The sequence below is a fragment of the Corvus cornix genome, chromosome 1A (assembly GCF_000738735.6).
Source record: "Corvus cornix cornix isolate S_Up_H32 chromosome 1A, ASM73873v5, whole genome shotgun sequence".
Classification (NCBI taxonomy): Eukaryota; Metazoa; Chordata; class Aves; order Passeriformes; family Corvidae; genus Corvus; species Corvus cornix.
Genome location: NC_047057.1, coordinates 47,181,532 through 47,202,054, shown reverse-complemented (window position 1 = coordinate 47,202,054; position 20,523 = coordinate 47,181,532). Strand labels below are relative to the sequence as shown.

Sequence of the window (20,523 nt, the reverse complement as noted above, 5' to 3'; positions counted from 1 at the left end):
GCGGAGGATCAGGTTGTGTATTCCCGCGTACGTGGGAAGATAAGGGGTATTGCAAATGGAGGTCATTATGAACCTTATTTTTCCTGCAACCTGCTGCACTTAATCAGCTTATTGTTCCCAACTCCCAGCCGTTCTCACACAAGCAGTTTCAAAGATCAGCTACCTCCGGAAGAAAAAGCTCTCGTTTCCCAGGGTTGTTTCATTGATCTGAAGGATTTTACACTGCTTACTTTCTGAAATATCAGCAGATTTCCTCTTTCTTTGCCACTCATGGAGTGCCCACTTAGTTCATCAGTCACATAAATCCTTCATGTACGTAGTCCTCAGTGCACAACAAATTAGATCATTGGTTTGCAAACAACAGTCTGGGCCTGTAATGACTGATAGACTGCTCTTAATGCATTTACAGAAGCAAAATAAGCAAAACATATCTATTGCCAATGGGCTCACATTCACTGTCCCGGATCCACATGTCCATTAAAAAAATGTTTGTTGTACACAAATTTTTAAAGTTTGTAGACAGCTGAGGAAAAGGGCTCTTCTTCAGGGATGAGCAGATCTCAGAAGAGGGGGACTGATTTTTCCAGCCAGATGTTGCTTTCATTTAGGCTATGGGTGGCACAATGATTCTTACCTCATGCATTTCAAGGGAATAACAGAGCATATGTCTGTCTGGCAATGGATTCCAATTTATCAGGGGCTATAGCCTCAGAAACATTTCAAGCTTCCATGAATTACCTTCACCATCAAGAAAAATTATTTTATTCTCTACCCCTCTTTTTCACTGCTATACTAACCCACCCCTTGGGCCAGCACAAGGTACTTGACTTGAATACAGTACTGAGATGAGTTTAAATTGTAGCAGGGAAAAAAATATGTAAGCAAATGCATAAGTATATATTGGTGAGTTTTCAACCCAGATAGGTTTCCCCATACTTGTTCATAATGGACAAATGTGGCTAAACATTTATGCTAGCACCAGTGACTTAGTGGGATAGGGATGAGGAAAGGACAGAGCAAATTCTTTCAACTACAGTGCCACTTTATGGCAACCCATACTGCTTACGTAAGCAGTCCTGGCCTGGGAAAGCTGTGAAGAGTTGGATGTGTTAAGTATGGGAGGCTTTGAGGAAGCCTGTGTCTTGTACATCAGCTTCTTGTCTTGGTTTCTTTGCTGTCTGCACCAACTCTTTGGTTGCAGTTTCCCAGTTTATATGGAGAGACCAGAGCACAGTTTAGCTGGGAGGACATGTGGGTTGAGGTTACTGTTCACTCATGGCTTGGTTTGAAATTTCCTTGGCTTTAGCGACTGTGAACAGTGCAATTCGAGCTAGTGTTATTGCAACCATTCTTGCTGAGGAATAGTTGAGATTAGCTTGGTCTCTTTTGTGGGTTTCTTTTTAGTTAAACATCAGACTGTGTGTGCCTTTGCGCAGCTATTTGCACACTGTTTCTAAACGCATGTGAGTATAAGTTAAGATCAGTTTATCCACAAATATGCATAAAGGTATAGGGATCTATAGCTCTGTGCCACCATATGTATGCACATTCGGCCTACATGGGTTCATCTGCCTAGCATGCAGGGGAAACAGATTTTACTCCTAGATTAGAAATTAGTCATTATTAATCACGGGGACATCATGTAATTGCTCTGTGCTTCATGTTCCTATGGTAAGCAGTGTGAGAAGGAGCTGGAGATGTTGGAATCACACTATGCCAAGCAGATGGGAACTTAGAAACCAGGCATGATCCCTTGGGTCAGAATATCCGACATCCTGCTGGGGAACCAGGTCACTGCTCTGCTGGAAGAAAGGAAAGATTTGAACCATGATGGAGCAGAACATCACTGAAAGCAAATCTCTACCACCAAGTATGTAATCTCTGACAAACTGATGCCATGCCATGAAGATCATGTCTTGGCAGACAGTGTCCAGCCCCAGCTGATTCTTTTGCCTGGGACAGAGGGAGGCAGGGACAACAGCTAAAGTGTACCTGCTTTATTGCAAAAAACATGGTAAAATTTCAAAGGTGTTCTTAGTTGGAAAATAATATTTTTTACTTAAAATATTATTATTAGATCTTATTTAATTTTACCCCACTGATAACAGTTGGTTGTACAATTAATAGACCACATTAATAGGCGTGATCAACTGCTAGTGTCTGAGCTTATTTCAAATAGTTTATGCAAAACTTTGAACACATATCCTTCAACTACACAGCCTGTACTCCCAGCAGTCATATATGTCTGTAGCACCTTATTGGAAACAACAAACCTTGACTTTTTTTAGAACTGTAAGATCAAAAATTTAGGTGGTTTTTTTTTCTATTTGAATTTGGATTGTTGCCATTAGGTATCCAGTATTTCTGGATTTGAGTTTGTTACAGTGATGGTACATTGCAGCTTTGTGCTGCTAAATGTCATCTCCATCTTTTCAGAGCAGGTTGCTGCACTTGAGGAACAGAACTATTTTATTTAGAAGTGACTAATCCAGAAAAATTTCACCTGTTAGAATCTCTTCACCTACTTTTAATTTCCAAAACTATCTAATTTGGAGCTGAAATTTCCCAGGCTGGAAGCCCTGAGGGGAAAAATAAAAAGAGATTCAGTCCAGGAAGGGAATGCATTTTTGTAGTTTTAAGAGGCTCAACAGAGTAATACTTTTTTATGCTGCTCTTGTAAAGTGATTTGTTTTGGAACTACTCAGTACGTAGTGTTACTAACTTAGATTTCTCTCTAATGAACAATGGTGCTGAATCCTGTCACTGTCATGAGTTTTGCCTCCTCCTCAAGCTTTTTACAGTCTCCAGGAAGGCTAGAGGTGACATGCTGGGAAGACAACCTCACAGTTCAGCAAATTCACATCAGCAAGTGCTGCAAGGTAAGCGTCAGTTTTGGCCGTGGGTGTCCCCTAGATGGTGTCCCCAGATGGTGTCAATCACTATGTACAGAGATCCTCTTTCCTGCAGAGATGGGAGGAGGTAATCTGGTCCTGAGGCAGTCACAAGGAGATGGGAGCTGGGGAAGGTGACAGATCAGGGAGCTTAGACATGAGACCCGTCCCTGCCATGTCAGGGAGCATTCACTGCACCACGAGGTGCCACCTAACTCTTTGGTAATCCCAGCACTGCCTTCTCTGACTCTCAGTTAAGTGGGATAAACAGGATGATACAGCCAATGAAGCATGAGTTCATCTTGTATGAATAAAACACAGGCACAAGTTGCCCCAGGATTGGCTTTAAAATCAGCATCCTACGGTGGATCCTGTTGTGCCTAGGAGAAGTGGTGCCTGTTTTCTTCTTACTTGGTGCTATTCACCTGTTCTAAAGTGCTGCAGAGGGAAGGGAAGGGAAGGGAAGGGAAGGGAAGGGAAGGGAAGGGAAGGGAAGGGAAGGGAAGGGAAGGGAAGGGAAGGGAAGGAAGGGAAGGGAAGGGAAGGAAGGGAAGGGAAGGGAGGAAGGGAAGGGAAGGGAAGGGAAGGGAAGGGAAGGGAAGGGAAGGGAAGGGAAGGGAAGGGAGGGAAGGGAAGGAAGGGAAGGGAAGGGAAGGGAAGGGAAGGGAAGGGAAGGGAAGGAGGCTAGGTAAAATGCCAGGAAAGGGAGCAAATATTCAGCATGGAGACAGAAGGCACTTTGAGGTGCCAACACAGAGCCCCTGGTGAGGGTTTAACTGGGTTTCCCAACCCCAAATCCCATGGGAATCCCTTCAAACCACCCAGCCACCAGACTTGAGGGCTGTCAGCTGGATGAAGAGCTGATCCCTGAAAACATAACTGTGGGCTCAATTTCTCCAACTCCTCCAGAAGTGATTTCTTTGAAAGATGGAGAGATTGGAGATTTAATACTTGTCTAAGCAGCTTTCAGGCTTGTTAAAGTGCTAATCCCATAACCCCCATCACAAGCCTGAAGGTGTGCAAAGACTTCACATGTCACTTCTGGATGACTCAAATCCCCTGGGGGAGCAAGGAAAACAGGAAGACAGAGGAAGGAAAAGGATTTCTTTGGGGATGAGAGAATAGGGGCAAAACAGAGCCAGTTTCCTCCAGAGGCTAGCCTAAGAAAGGCTGAGGATGGACAGAGCAGCTGTGAAGGAGAGAGGGGGAGAGCTAAGTGGGAGGGAGGGGGGTGAGGGAGAAGACAGGGCTTGGTGAAGGGAAGATGGTCCCTGTCATTGGGAAGCAGGAGTGTCTTCTCTGCATCCCCTGCACTCCAGAGCCTAGCATGCAGGAAAGCAGCTTTTGCTCTCCATCCCTCACTAGGTGCTGTGGCAGAAGTCAGTGTTCTGCAGGTGAAGGTGTCCTGGAGAAGTTGCCCACCAGAGCTGGATTTAAAAGAGGACTGATTATTTTAGGACCTCTAAGAAAACAGGTGGTTATGTAAGGTCAAATCTCAGCAAGTGTAATCAAATCCCAGTTCTAAGCTGATCATCAGGCAGGGTGTTGGAGGTATTTATTCAAGCACTCCTCCCTGTGTTGTGACTTTCCTCTGAAACAGCCAGAGCTGAAGCTGGGACTAAATTAGGAGAGCTGTGGAATCCTCTCCTCCTCTGCTGACCTTGGGAAATCTCCCTTGCCAGCTGCACCCTGACATTCCTGTGCTAAACACTACTCTCAACAGGGAACTTGCTTTTATACTGGAATTTATGGCTTCTTGTCAGGTTTTGTCCAGCCTCTGACTAGCTCTTAGGTGCCTTATGTACCTTGGTGCTTTGCCTGTAGCTCAGGGCATGCTGCTTGCATGCCTCTCTCTATATAACCTCCCTCTGACCCCATGAGACAGTAACTAGCAGCCTCTCTGTGCCAACGTTTTTCCTTTATTGCACTTGTGCTGCTCACATGTTATTGCTCTCACAGCCCTGCCTCCGTAAACCCCCACAGCGTTATTATGGTAGATTCTCGTGGAAGAACTGGTGTGAGAATTGCTGTTCCTCCCACTCCTTCTATTTCTCTTGTATTGTAGACTTCAGTGTATAAAGGAGAAAAACAAATGTGGTGTTCAACAAAAGCACCAATGGCTATTTAAATTCTCGGTAAATATTATCCAATGTCATATATTCACGGAAGCTGAACAAGCAATGAATGTGCAGCATTTGCACATGATGAGTGTTCTCCTCTCAGATCTAATAGAAACACACCCAGAAAAAACCCATAGGAGTTTAAGTGGGTCTTGATGAAAAGTATATCATGCTAAGGGAAAGCAAGGCAAGAAATCATCATACTGGTCATTTTCACTGTCATCACCTGCACCACTGGAGAGAGTCCTCAGAGGAGGATGCTCCTATGGGACCCCATCACTGCCCTTGACATCTGGCCAGTGGAAAAAAATTCCCCTTTTTCTCTCTCTCCTTTTCCTTTATTTTCTTTTTCTTTCTAGAAATAATTTTCAGCATTACAGTCAAAGTATGCCAACAGCTGTCATTGTGCCACAAATAAATCTTCATGTATACAAAACTGTCAGAACATCCTTTGTGCAACATGTGCATGCCCCACATGCAATGATGATTACTAAACAATTCACTTAGTCTATGGTGTGTTTATGATGCCTGACTGGACCAGAAAGCAAGCTGCAATTCCAGGTTCTTGGCACAGAAATATCCTTAGCAGCCTCCCAGTAAGAAGCTTCAATGCACTTTGTAGAGGTGTGTACCTTCAGTGGGAAACAAGAGTGTAGAGGATCTAGATTAAAAAAAAAAGGTTGGAATCTGACAGTGAAAGGCCATTAAAAACAAAAACAAACAAACAAACATTACAACATTAAGCTCTACACTTGTGCAAGATCCTGAGGGGAAAACAGAAGACTTAGCACTAGCAGTACACCTAAGCAATAAAAGGAGAAAATAAAATTTAAAAAAAAAATTGATTCAGATTTTCATCCCCTGGCTTTTCTGCTTCCACAGTTATTTCCACCAGGGATCTGCTATCACATGGCAGCTAGAGCATTTAGCATCGATGTGTCTGGGAGCTGAGCAGCAACCCAAGAGACAAGATAATGGAGCAGGAAGAGCTGCCTCCTCTGCCCATTAGTCAAATGTTCCCAAGGAGAGTGTGAGATGCTCCCCAGAAGCAATCATTTCTTTCTGAAAGCCTCAACTGTTACATGAAAAAAATCATAATAATGGTGGCAAAGAGCTGATCTGAATGAGATTGCACAGCGGTGCTTTTATGTGGTAGGAGGAGGAAAGAAGAATATGTCTGTTGCATGGTGTGAAAGACATGGGAAGGTATGTGCCCCCCTAAGAAGAAGAAAGAAACATTTTACCAAAATGTTTAGAAGAGCCTTCCATTCTTGGGCTGCTGGTTGCCAAGGAGAAAGAATCGATCATTTAAAAAAAAAAAAAAAAAAAAATATGATAAAAGGAGCTGTCAGGAAAGAAGACATCTGGAGCTGACTTGTGTACAGTTTCTTCTTCTTAGCCCAGTGACACTGAATCATTTGCTTCACTGTTTTAAACTGAATAAAACTCTGGGACTATCTGATTTCTATTTAAATAAAAACACACTCTTTTTTTTTTTTTAGCAAGGCAGTATTACTTCTCTGTTTAGTTCAATGCATGATCATTTTAGAGAGCACTAGCGTGTCATTTAATCACTGTTCACAGGTACATGGCATGTAGTTCATACAGAAGGAATCAATTATGAGAAAAGAAAAATCTGAATAAGACCCTTGAGACAATACTGTGGAAACTGTGTGATTCAGGTACATTTTTAAGAGCAACCACAAGCTCTGATTTATAGCAGTCACCTAGATAACCAGATTAACTACCTGGGTTTGATAAAAAAGGGAAAAATGCTAAGTTTTGGTTCAGTATATTAATGTTGAGCTTGTTCTGTAAATGTCATTCAGGAGAGAAATAATCTTATAAATTAAAAAGTGGATATTTTAATTGCGGGCAGAGTGAAAGCAAGAAAGAAAAGATGCTTTTTAAAATGGTCTAACAAGCTCAGTGCTACTGTGTCATTACCAACAGCCTGGATGCAGACATCAAGCAAAGTTAGTGCCCAGAAAGAATGCTCACTAATGATACTGCTTTCTCATGGGACAGCTTTGCAATGAGCATGGGGATGCTCTTAAACAGTGAATCACAGAGCAGTTAGAAACAACTGAGCTTTTTGTGCTGCATGGCCAAGAACATCAGTCTCCACAGCAGATGCCTGCATGGCTGAGTCTCATCTGCAAGTCTGTGAACTTCCTCTCCAGCATCTCTTCTGTATTTACAAATAAGAACGGTAAAAATTTAGTTCTCTCTTTTGAGATCTGATGGTGAAAAGGGTTATCAAAAAAAGAGAGAGGGGAGAGGATTCCTTTTGGTTTTCCTTTTATTTATGCCAATCAGGGAAAAGTTTCTGTAAGTTACTAAAATCATGCTAACATAGCAGCCTTGTGAGTGTGAGATGCTAAGACTCAGTTATATGTTCCAAGAAAGGCCAGACTTTCTACTCAGAAGAAAACATAACTCTCTGGTAACTAATGAAGTGTAGGACAGACTACATGGTTTTGTATCATCTGCTATAAAAAGCCCCAGAATGTCCTAAAGCATTTGTGCCTGCATGCCTGGGGCCTGTAATGATGTTCTTACATGCACAAGTAGAGCGCCCTTGACTGAATGAGAAAAGCAGGGACTTCATTTTTCTTGAAGAAGCCTTGGCAGTGGCCATTTGGCTTGAGGACTTAGTCATGTTCCCAATGCCTAGTTTGTAGCACAGACAGGGCCATTGCTGATAGTTCAGCAGAACCTTATGACTTGATTTATATTTCCTCAAAGGACCCTTTTCTTCAGGTCGGTCATGGAAATCTCCCTCTAGAGCCCCGGTAGTGGAAAAACAGACCTCATCCTCTTTCATCTCTGCCCTGTTGCCAGAGAAGCCTCCAGGGCATAAGTGGAAATGAGTATCAAGATCAGGCTCTTCTGCGAGCTGAGCTTGGACGCACTGAACACAGCTTTTGTATCCAGCAGCAGGCACAGATTCCCAAAGTCAGCACACCCCGTTTATTGCAGGCTGTTATAGATGCTTAATCCTGACACCAAAATAACTGTGCATGATTTCCTGGATGAAAAATGATAAAACTATCCATGGGCGTGCTGTCTTCTGTGCATTTTTGATGGACTGATTTTCATGTATTCGAACAACCAAATATCTCTGCCAGGCAAAGCCCAATCCCCTGTATCTGTTTCTCTTTTCTACACTAGGACAAATGACATGAGGCATTGCAGGAGGAGGATTACAGCATGTGAGTCTTCTTTTACAGGCAACTTACTACATTGAGTTTCTCACCAAAATTCTGTTGACATGACAACCTCACTGATCTTCTATGAGACCAATTGACAATCCCATTCTAAATCCAGATCCTACCATGGTTCTCTCACCAGGGCTTCAGACTCAGTTAGTAGGCCGCTTATCTTCGGGAGTGAAACCAACATTTTACTGCGTGGTTGATTCTCTGCTCACTTCCAGTTAGGTGTATCTTTGTGGCAAGTGATAAATCTCTATCAATAAGGCACAAAATCTCCCAAGGATGTGGCACAAGCTTGTAGAGATAATTTTCAAAAGGTTTTGTGGCCCACACCAACCACAGCCCTTATCAGCCGCATCCCTGAGTCTGTGTCTCAGCTGGGATTTCCTCCCACAGTCCCATGAGCTCAGTCAGCCTGTGGAAAAATCACTGTCTTGTAAACTCGTGTTTTCTTTGTCATTCAAGTGATCTGCTATTTCTGGCATAACTACTGTTTCCATGGCTACACCAGCTCATAAATAGGGTCAGAAACCTTGGAGATGCTTTTTAAGTGATTCCTTGGAATAGAGTATAATCTGGCCAGAGGTGATGAAGCTCATGAGTTTTCCTTTGAGGCCATGAGGACTGAACTCCTGCTACCACTTGGTTTCTGGTGCAGCTTTGGTCTGGATCAAATCGCAACTGTTGTGGCCAAAAAAGTTGTCAGTGGCTTTCCTGGGACCAGGGGGGGAAAAGCCTGTGCAGGGAGGGACAGGGACTGGGTACTCAGTCCCTGGGCAGGACTTGTCATCCATGTGGTGTGGCAGCCAGGCATGAACATAAAGCCTCTTGCTCTGAAAAGAAGCTGTGCGCCTACAACTCTGAAAAGCAAATGCCACCCACTTCGTGAGGGGAAGGGAGAGAGAGAGGATGGATGGAGAGGGAGGACTGATAATCCTGGGAGATAAGAAAGAACATGAGAAGTGGGGCCCTTTAGGGAGTTTCTGTCATGTGTTGTCAGTGGTAAAAAAATATCTTTGTGTGACACCATGGAAATTTTTTTCCCACAGTCCACTTTTGTTAAAGAGAAACGAGACAGGTTTCATTGGGAAAACAGGAAAACAAAGGGAGTATTTTGAAAACAAACGGCCTGAATACATGTAAATTTTTAAGCTTCAGGAAAGAGTAGAGGGCTGTAGAGCTGATTTCCCCAGCAACTTTACCTACATAAGAGGAGGCAGAAGGGGAGGGGGAGCCCCTGGAAACCTGTCTGCAGCAGATGGAGGCATGGGAATGAGCAGCAGGAATGGGAGTGAGTCTGCTGCCAGCAGGCTGCACCTCTTTATATCCACACAAGCAGGTCCTGCCCACAGTAATCACTTCTGCTGTCAGAAGAGGATGAGTGCAATCAATCTCCACGCATTTGTATACGTGCTCTAGTTACCACAGGGAAGAGAGGATGCCAACACTATGCTGCCCCCGTCCTCTTTCCTGTGCCCAAAAATTACTGCACAAGCCTCTGAAAGCTGTGTGATTGTCTTAAATGTGTGGGAATGTAAGTGTGCTTGCTCCTTCTCTGCTAGATTAAAAGCCCCTCAGCTACATCTAGTATTTACTTCCTGGCTTCTCAGTGCCCACTCAAGGGCTAGGACCTTACTGATTTTTTTAATGTAAGCTAAGAGTCTCACTGAAGGATTTATCTTGTCTAACTTCAGCCATCTGAAAGGTCAGAGGCCTCAGCTATGGGACTCTTGCTCAGCAACAGCACAGTGCTGGACTGGTGTTTGCTGCCAGGGTCTGTCACATCAGTGAGAGACTGTCCCTTCTTGGCCACACGTGGCCACACCCCTGGCTGGCATGGCTGCTCCAAAATCCCCTCCTCCAACCTCACCCAAAGACAAATCCCATCCATCATAAACAACCCACACTTTGGTGTCCTTCTGCTCCTCTGCTGCTCTCATGCTCCTGTTGCTCTCATTCTCCAGGATTATTTTCAGTCCTGCCAGCCCTTATCTCATGTTGTGAGGTGGGAGCTCAACAAGGGTGAGTGCAAGGTGCTTCACCAGAGCCAAGAGCCCCTGAGGTTTGTTAACCTTGTGGTTGTACCTCAAGCCAGACAGTTACAGGCCATGACTGAGTGTCATGGTTTAGCATAGTCTAGGTTTCTATCAGGGACAAGATCGGAGCAAGTTGTGGATAGGCAAATAGGCCTAGGGATGATTTATAAGTAAGTAATGGATATTTTGAACCAAACCACTACACTGAGGCACTGCTGCAGCCGAGGATGAGGATGATCTTCTAGCCCATTTTAGCAGGACTCTAGACCTTCTCTTTTCATCCTGAGACTCCACCAACTCTTTCCACATCTCTGACACTGATCTTCCAGGCAGTTACAACAGGCTATTACAACATATTGGAGATACCAAGCACTTGGTATAAAATAGTATGCATTACCATGCACGGAGTTTTGTTGGGTTGGAGTATGGGTTGAGCTCTACCTCCAAGGGCTCCTCACAGTAGCAATGCTACTGGTACCCAGATGTGACCTAGCTGTTACCTCAGCCCAACACCTGGGCTCTCAGGAGTGACTGGCTGGCCACCCACATGCAACACAAAGGTTCCCCATTCTCCCCCTGCCTTCCCATCTGCTTCACTAGAGCCCTAGCAGCATCTCAGCAGCATTCCCTGTGACTCCCTTGAGTGGACTCAGCTCTGTTGACACTGGTCTAACTGCGTGCATTGCTCTGTAAGATGTGTCTTTTCCCCTGCGGCACCTCTGAGAAGTTTACTGGGAACCCCTCCAGGCATTTGCCAGCACAGGAGAGGGATAGGGAATCCTCCCTTCCCTGACATGTGCAGACATGTGTGTTCCCAAGAAGCAGCATCACTTGAAGGGCAGGTTATTTCTTTATTTCTCTTTGCTTCTGCAGAGATGTCCTCCCAGAAGCTCCAGAGAAGCCACACCCTTCTTGCAGAAAGGGCCACATCACCCCTCAGAAGTGTGACGAGGCTCTGCTGCTCCTCCAGACCTTACTGGAGCTGTGCCTGCACAGCTCTGGTCTCACAGTGCTCCCCCCACTTCACCCCTGCCGTGTAGATGCCCGCCCACGATTGATGCCCTGATGTCACCTGGTGGCAGGGTATATCTGCAGGACAAAGGACACCTCGAGACTCTTTCTACGCAGGCTGGAGGACGGGAGTTGAATGATTTGCAAGAGGAGCCCTTGGCACTGTAAGTGTTCCCCAGGAGCTCAAAGTAATAGCAAGGGGGGGAAGTGGGATGCAAAAAGAACTGGGTGCAAAACCCAGGGGAGAGAAACATCCAGATAAAACTCCATGGAGGAAAAATTTGGATGTTTGTGCTTGGAGAGCATGAACAGATCCAGTATCTAGGGGAAGGAGTTGTGATTCTTGTGTGGTTGCTCACTGTTTCCTCTAACATTAGGGCAGGTGCTGCAGCAGTGGTTTGTCTCAAAGCTCCCTGGCTGTACGAGCTCAGTTTCTCATGCTGGGCATCCCTCAGCTGGGGCTCCCTGGAACCCCCTTGGCTTGTGTCCTCAACTGGCTGAGCCTGCATGTGAGGAGCCCCGGGGGACTGCCTAGGAGCAGCTGGGACAGGCAGCTGGTGTTTCCTGCCCCAGTGCCCCACCGCACATGCAGGGCACTTCAATGAGGAGTTTATAACATGATGCTGTACCTCTGCTGTCACTGAATCCCTTCTTTCAACTGGGGTCTTTCCAGTGATCCCCATTTGGGAATATAGTTCTACTGGAAATGAGTTTCTGTCTTTTAGAGTGCATCCTCTTTCACCTGTTCTTGGTCTTAAAACTGCTGCTAGAATGAAGGATTTGAAATCCTTTGTAAGACACAGGAGCAGAAAGGGCTGAACCTGCGTGGACTTTTTCCCGCCACTATGATTAGCCACCTCAAGCAATTGAGACTGGAGCTATGAAACTCCTCAAAGGCACTGGATTCAATACTCCCTGACGAAAGCCTGAAAGGATGATGCTAGTGGCTTTCCTGAGGCCAAGATCTGAGCATGCAAGAAACCCATAAAAAGAATGTGAAAAGAAGGATATTTCCTCCTGGTTTCTCTCTACTCATGGAAGAGTATCTGCATGGAGGGCCACGGCTTATGGAGGTTCTGTGTCTGACACCCTGAGGCAGCACAGGACAAATGCACACAGAAGAATCTGTATTTTTGAAAGTTTTGGATGAGGAAGACAAGTCCCTACACCAAAACTGTCTGAAGAAGATCAAGTGAGGTATCTACATTATCTGCCAGGGACATTTTCCATAGAGAGTCAGAGATTAAGGATGGGGCAGATTAAAGAGTCAGCATTTGTCAGTAGTATTCAAGCCCCTTTAAATTTAAATAAAACTAAAAGAAGGATGATTAACCTGGCCAACAACCCAGAGGAGGGATTTCTGACGAAACTGAGATAAGCCCATTAAAGAGTATTAGGTATAATTAGCATTCAGATGCAAGCAAAGCTCTTACCTAGAGGATTAAGCCCTTGACTGAGCAGAATTGCTGTCAGGGGCAATTAGGTAACACCTCATCAGAGGAGGGGGCAGAGGAAGTGCATGGCAGAGGATCTTATGCCTGAACAATCTTTACATGCACAGCCATCAGCTCTTGCCCAGGAGCTGCATGCTGGTGCTGGCAGAAGCAAAAGAGCTCTGGCAGACCAGGAAACACTGGGAAGAGGCAGCACAGCACTTGCAAAGATCTAGAGGAGACTCAAACGTTTGTCAAGCCACCTGTTTGATCTGGTACCAAGGACTAGCCAAGTAACCAAGTACGGTAAGACAGAAGGCTGTGAAATTCCCACGGGAAGAGCTGCTATTGGCATTTCTTCCATATCTGTGATCCTGAGGTGCTTGTCTGGCTGTGTGTAGGGGCAGTTTGTTCCCGAGGTGTGGGAACTGGAGCAGGTTCCATCCTGTGGGGCAGGGCCCACGCTGGCATGAATGGAGAATTTTTTGACTCTAATGATGGCAATTGAGTCTCACCAGTTCCGTGGTGGGAGGGCAGCTTGATTCCTGCTGCAAGATGGAAGTTGTTATGTGGCATTAAGGTTACTTTCCATCCTCGGTCATTTTTTTTTGTGAAGCATGGAGATAATAGAGGGAGGTTAGTAAGGAAAAAGTTAGAATTGTCCCTAATGTTAGAAATGTCCCTAACTAAAAGTTTCATTGAGTGCTCTTTGTTCAATTCATGCAGGTGAGAGAGGATGAAGTGTGATTTGGGCAGATCCTTTTTCCTACCAAATCCTGTGTTATTGAATACCTGGTAGATGGATACAACTACTTCAGATTGGGGCAAAAAGAAACTTCAAGGGCTCAATCTTTCTGTTAGCTATTCCTCTATTGAGTGAATGTCAGGGACAAAGTGTGGACTCAAGGATCTAAGAAGTTTTGACCCTCAAAGACGTATTGGTGGTTAAGGTGACATGCCAGTACACAGCAGAGGTTATTGAAGCAGGAATTCAGTTGGAGATGGAGCTCAAATACAGCTGTCAAGTTTTGGATGTCAGTCCTAAGGGATGGAAATCTGTTAGCCAGTTTGTTTTTTCTGTTGTACTTTTGGAAGTAGCCCTTGAGAGGTGTGCCAAGTAATTTAGGTGTCAGATTAACATGGTGCTTAAAAGTGGATGCGTGTCCCTTTTAGTTCAGGAGCGGGGTCTAGCACTGGGACAGACAACATGGTGATGAGAATTGCACCTGAGACAGAGGCATAATAATAGACTTTGGCACATTAGCAGACGTTACAGAGCAGCTTTCTGATGCGAAGCATTGGTTGTAGGGCAGTATCATCTGAATTCCTCCCATCCTGAGTAACAGAGAGGCACCAAATTCTGTCTTTGTTTTGAGGCAAAATGCCTTCATCTCTCAGTTTGGCCCTAAAAATCTGTGAGTCAAAAGATTTCATCTCTCCTCCGAGCAGTGCAGTCCAGGTCATACCTATCACTGCACTTCCATTCTCATTCTGTAAAAGAAGAAGGTGGCAGTGTTTGCCTGTCCTGCCACCATGCTGTGAGGAAAAAGAAAAAGCTGTAAATACTGGGCAACTGTTCAGGCACTGCAGAGATGGCAGCCAAATAAGTAACTTCCACGGTTTGAGCTGATCCCTGTGTTTGTGGGCACAGTGTGTGCTTAGGAAGCGTTGTGTTACACGCGGGGGAATAGCATCTGTGCATACTTCAGCTTCAGACACAACCATCTGCTGCTCCATTTGGGGCTGCTGGAACCTGTCCAGTCTCCTGCTTGGGATATCACAGCTGAGACAGAAGCCTGACCACAAGCGACAGAAGAGCTAGCCTGCCTCTAGGTACTATCATTTGGAACCATCCTACTGCCACCACAGATGGAAAGGTGTCCTGGGTGAAGTATTTCCAGACTGCCACAGATACAGAAATATGGCTTTTAACCTTGCATTGATGTGCAAGTGACACAGGAGGATTGCTTGGATGATCTTTCTCCTTGTATCTCAGGATTTGCTTTCCAGCGCTCTGGCTATTTCAGGACAAAGACATGAACTCTCTTTAGACTTGGGAAAAAAAATCTTCGATGACATTTATAGTTCTGAGATTAAAAATCCGGTGTGTCACGGTGATGTTGGGGATTAAACCAGAGTACTATGTGACCTAATGAGATTAGTCTTTAGAACCAAATCCTGAAGTTAATTCCATCAGCGATTACATCAGCCTGGATGCACAGGGATGAACACCTGGAGATAGGAGATGTATAACAGTCATGGGGAAGAACGTGACTTCAAGGAAGAAGGAAAAAAGTTGCATTTATTTTTATCCATAAATGCACTTGTTCAGACCATTCTAGCATACTAATTAGCACAAAATTTGACGAAGGACTGGAAGCTTCCCTTTGGGCACTGGTGAGAGTTACTGCTGTCCTCTCTGGGAAAGAAGCAAAAGGCTCAGACTGCAGCAGTTCTGCCCTCTAAGACAGAGGTCTCCCAAACAGAAATTGCTCTCTGATAACTATTTAGCCCCTGTGAAGTGGAGTTTGGCTCATGTACAGTGTGATGAAAAGGGGTCAGCATATGTAATACAATGCTCAGAAATACCAAAATGGGCACATCCCAGGGAAAGTTACAGGCTTTACTCTTCTAAATCCTGAGAAATTTGCAGAATTAACTTCTGCCTAAAAGACAGTCCCCAGTGCTTTGCCTTAGCCTTCTGTATAATCTTTCAATGATCTTGTACTATTTCCTGTAAGTTTGATATTGACAAACGTGGAGCCCTAACTGCAGCTCCACCCAGACAGAGGGCACATCTAGCTCAGCATCCCATGTCCATCAGTGTTCAAAAGGTAATGCTTAGGCACAAGTATGAGAAGAGGTGATTCCCAAGGATGGGCTATTTCTCTAAGCAATACATGTGTCTTCGTGGCTCCTGCAGCAATCAGGTCCTGAACCAGGAAGCAAAAACCTCAGCAATGCTATTCCAGGGCTAGCTAGAAAAAAAACCCCCAACATTGTAATTAAAGTTCCTATTTTACCTAAATTGTGGGGCAAGCTTCTGCAGCAACCTGTCTCCAAGAGTGCAACTGTGTTTGAGACAAAAGAAGGTGTTAGTCTCCATGACTCTGCAGTCATTGCACCATGGGGTTAAATGTCTTTTTGGCCTTAGTTTGAGTGTCCTTTGTTTGGCATCTTAATTCTAGCATGCCAGATGAAATGCAGTGCTACCCTGCTTAATTTCTATGCATTACAATCTTTCTTTATCTTTAATAGCATTATCTTTAATCCTGCCACAATTGTATTTTCCATAATTCTGTCAACTGACTACTGATACCTAGAAAAGATAAGCAGAGTGTTGTGTCAGTCCTTGCTGTTATCTTGCAGACAGAGGGATCTGAGAGAGGCGCGTGCCTGCCGCTCACAGCCCAGCGATGAGCGAGACCCCAGCCGCCACCCTCAACACCGGAGATGCTCCAACTGGTCCCAGCACACCACGCAAGGGGCCTCCCAAGTTCAAGCAGAGACAGACAAGGCAGTTCAAGAGCAAGCCCCCCAAAAAAGGAGTAAGAGGGTAAGGGAATTTTGGAAAGAAAAGAAACCATGCTAGTTGAGTAGCTCCCCACTGCTCCATTGTGCTTCTGTGATACCATCTTCCCTTGGGCAAGGAGCCAGAAGGCTTTCCCCTGCCCCCGGGTCACAATCAGCTCTCCAACCTGGAGCTGCTTCTCTTCTGCTCCCTACCCACAATTCTCCTTCCTTGGCTGGGCGTTTAGGACATCTCCCCTTTCCTTGCTGCTGCCCCAAACACACTCCTTACCTGCTCTTTTCTCTCCTAGGTTTGGAGATGACATCCCAGGCATGGAGGGGCTGGGCACAGGTAAGCTCTGAAGGATGTTGTTGTCATGCCCTGCTTTAGCACTAGTGCAGACAAACTTCATCATGGGAAAGGATTCTGGGGTGGTCTTTGTTTCCCTGGCCTGTCTGCAGCTCTCAGGGTCACCAGAGAAGACTCGTTCTACCTCCCCAAGCTGCCACGTTCATGCTTATGCTTACATTCACTACAAGAAGGAAAGGCCATTTATGTATGCTTCAGCTTCAGACTACTTACATTGGGCTGCAGAAGTGCTTGTTTGTTTTCTGCTAATACTCTGGCTAAGAATTTCAGCAGCATGAGGTTCTCAAAGAAATGCTAAATGCTAAGCTATTAATACCAAAAAATCACAGAAACTAAATCCCAGATGGTTAAGTATTTGTGTTGTCATCAGAATCCTAATTTTAAGCATTTCATGTACCCATCTGGGATTGAGAAACATGCATTGGATGAGCTGTAGCCAGTCAGAACTTTGAAGTATTGATAATGAGAGAGTCACAGATCCTGAATATTGTAGCCCAAATTATTCAGCATCTGATTTAAAACTCCACATGTCTTCAAGGAGATCACAGTTTGGCTACAGGTAATTTATGAGAACAGGAGAAACCACATACCTGGAATGAATTTTTACACCAGTTTACATAGTCACTGAAGAGACTAGGAAATGCTGCCTTGCTTTTTCTCACTGAGAGAAAGTACACTGATATGGTTTGGTCTGACAGGTAGTACCAGATTTGTAATGCTCATCTGCCCATTTAACCTTCAAATGGAGTCTCATTCTTGTTAATGGCTCCTGAGTAAATCAGCCTTTCCATTAATAAAAAATAAATCCAAGGAGTGCATTGGCAAGAACCCATTTGTCTTTTTCTCTCTTTTGCAGATATCACTGTGATTTGCCCATGGGAAGCTTTCAGCCATCTGGAGCTGCACGAGCTGGCCCAGTTTGGGATCATCTAAGGTGTCAGCATCTCTTCTGGTGTCACCTGGTGACTCCACAGATCCCAGCATATTCTTCACCACCTTTGACACTTATTTTTGGCCCTTGCATCCACTTGCTTATGGGCAGGGTGGTTTTGTAAGAGCTAGTTATGAGAAACTTAACTTTGCAGATTAATTTGGCAAAGAAGTTATTTGAGACCCTGAGCAGGCCTCATGCTCCATGTGATGAAACTACTGAAAAATGTCTTAATGCCTCCCTGCACAATATTTTTTCTTCTCTCACTGTCATAGATCTTCAATGTTTATGGTGATACAGGGAGGCTGTATTTGAACTTTTTCCCTGTTTAGCTGAGATATTGTGTGCATGTATGTCCACACCTAATTAAATCAGCCCATTCTGTATTCTTCCTTCCTTCCCTCTCTTTCTTCGTCTTTCTATATAGAATTTCCATGGGTAGGTCCCCGTGTTATTTGGGCCACTAATTATTTGCTCAGAGTACATCTGTAGAAAACAGCATTAGAGTCACCAGTCCAGACATTAGGCTGCTTTCCATAGGAGATCCTTCCCCAGGGGTTCACCATAAGGAAGGTGCTGCTAAGATTTACCTCATCAGCAAATGGGGAAAAGGGCTTGCAAATGCTGTCTCTGCTGTACTGCCCACAGGCGACGAACCATGAGAGTCTGGCTGTTCTCATAATGTTAAATGAAAACGTGTGCGTCTGAGATCAATAGCTAAGTGAATTGATCCCATTATTCATTCCTTTGTGGTTGCAACTCCAAAGAAGCAGCTCTCCAAATGACGCTGCGTTTCCTCTCCTTTGATGGGAAGCCCCGTGTGACACTTGCACTGTCCCCATGCCCATACATATTTACATGAGACATTTGCTCCCCAGGACATGCTTGCTGCTGATTAAGACAGGGAATCCTTATGGTCTGTCACCAGACTGTGCCAGCAGTCCCGCCACATTCAGCAGAAAATGGTACTGCAGTAATTGCTCCCTCTTCCCTGTATTTAGCATAGGACAAGTCTCCCTTCATGCTGCCCCTCATAAGCAAGAAGGCTTTTCTCTCTTTACTCCCTGGCAATTTCAAGCTGTGGAGCTTGTTTGGACAAGCAGGCAAATGGTGTCCCCAGAGAAAAGTAACAACAGAGCAAGTGAGGAGGCAGGGGAAGGGTAGGATGTGTACATGCAGGCAAGCACAGAGAGAATCCACTTAACCCCATCGATCTGTGTCTCCTGGTCTCTGGCAGCCTGAGTGCTGCCGAGTGGTGAGGCACCCGTAACCACTTAAATGTTCGGGGAAGGCACCGAGATTCCCTACGGCCCTGGCATTAAGGGAGGGCTTTTGGCTTGTTTGCAGGCAAGGAGCAAGTTTATTGTAGCTACATAATATTCATAAGGGGAGGTGGAATTTTTAATCATTGCCTTTAGCTTGAGAAGCCTCATTGCGTAAGAACTGCCTCCCCCTATCTTATCTTTCCTATGCTGAACATGTTCATGGGCGCAGGGAGCGATTGTGGAGAGGAGAGCAAATCCTGTCTAAACGATTGATCCCCACGCATAAAGCATTGCTATAAATCCATGGCGGTGCTATAGTTATCTGCTACTGTTATTCCAGAAATAAAAGCTAGCAGTTTCCAGTTAAAATATAGCTTGAGCACCAAAAGCTAAAGGAAATTAATTCCTGTTGGCAGTCCAGAGTACAGCTTTTATTATTCAGCACTCCTGCCATTAGACACAGCAGTAAACCACGGAGTGGTTCAGAACCGCAGCACTATCACGGCGCAGAAGCCATGTACCATTTAGCTAATTGCAGCCCTCAGCTATTTCCTTGGGCAGAGGCAGTCTGTCCTTTCCACTTACTTCCAGTTTCTCCTGCCTTTCTCACCTTTTAATGCTTTTCTTCTTTCCCTAAGTGTTCTTTATGTAAATGACGTTTTATTTAGCTTTTACTATAGGGAACTGATTTCATTTTTTTCAAGCTCGTACTAGCCCTCTCCTTCTGTAGTTAAATGTGAATGTTCCTATGGCAATACTCTCGTGCTCTTGTTCACATTATGCCATCCTGTTACATATGATCCTCATCCCACCTTCTCAGTCTGTCCCCTTCTCTCTGGGAAAAGATCCACTAGACCCAGTTTTGAATCCTTCAAGCTGGCTGCCTCTATTATCATTGAGTTTTCCCTTTTTAAAGCTTTTTTAATAGGACAAAAACAAGAGAAGAAAATTTTATTTCGTCTTTTTGCTCCCTTTTCATCCCAGACCTTGGGAAAACAGTCCACAGACACTGAGACACTTTGTCAGAAAATACTGGGATAAAAGCAAAACTCTCCTTAGTCCAGGGACTGAAGTTTTAGCAAATCAGAAGGTCCTGGTGTAGTTCCATATCTGATTGCCATATCCCCAGTTCCCATCAGAGAACTACTCCATTCTTCTTCCTAGAGGAGTCCAACAGGAATGTACACATAAGCCAGCTCTCATGCCTGGCTGATGAGCTGTATCAGAAGAGGGATGCTTTGAGACAACACAATTTGTTAGTTATTTTAAAATAATTTCTGTGCATTAATAGGGATTACATTAGTTCCTTTACTTGTAAGGAATTTTGAGACTTAGAAGAAGAGTCTTAAAACACACTCACAGTTGTTTTGTCTGAGGTTCTGAGGTTTTTTTTATGAGCCGTAATTCCTGAAGCTTCCATTTTTCAGTGAGAGATGGCTATGGTGCAAGAAAGCAAATGTGTTAAAGCAGCTTGTTGAAGGACTTCAGTCTATATGCATTGTAATATGTTACTCTCTGTTCTTTTACTACAAAAACATGTCAAAAGGAATAAAAATTAATAGAAATTGTTTAAAAAATCTTAAGAGTGTAGTCTGACTTGCTTACAAAATACAACCAGGGAAAGGCAGATGACTTAGCTTTTCCTGAAATCCTTTCCTGGGGAAAGACCTGAAAGTCACTCATCACCTCTTGCTAGAGAAAAGCAGCTATTTATCTCCAAGCAATAGACAATAAAGAC

General features: G+C 44.5%; 1 protein-coding gene across 3 annotated transcripts; it reads left to right on the top strand.

The window, feature by feature from the left end:
- Positions 1-11,335: 11,335 nt before the first annotated feature.
- On the top strand, positions 11,336-20,364 carry PDE6H (phosphodiesterase 6H). 3 transcript variants are annotated; one of them, XM_010410730.4, is made up of 4 exons: positions 11,336-11,440; positions 16,079-16,265; positions 16,531-16,571; positions 17,446-20,364. In XM_010410730.4, the coding sequence occupies exons 2-4, from the start codon at positions 16,126-16,128 to the stop codon at positions 17,520-17,522; spliced, it is 258 nt and encodes an 85-aa protein (XP_010409032.1). In that variant the 5' UTR covers positions 11,336-11,440; positions 16,079-16,125; the 3' UTR covers positions 17,523-20,364. The 3 variants fall into 3 exon arrangements, with proteins under 3 accessions (XP_010409032.1, XP_019148155.1, XP_010409033.1); XM_019292610.3 differs by lacking the exon at positions 11,336-11,440 and adding an exon at positions 12,785-13,010; XM_010410731.4 differs by lacking the exon at positions 11,336-11,440 and adding an exon at positions 12,786-13,015.
- Positions 20,365-20,523: the final 159 nt, after the last annotated feature.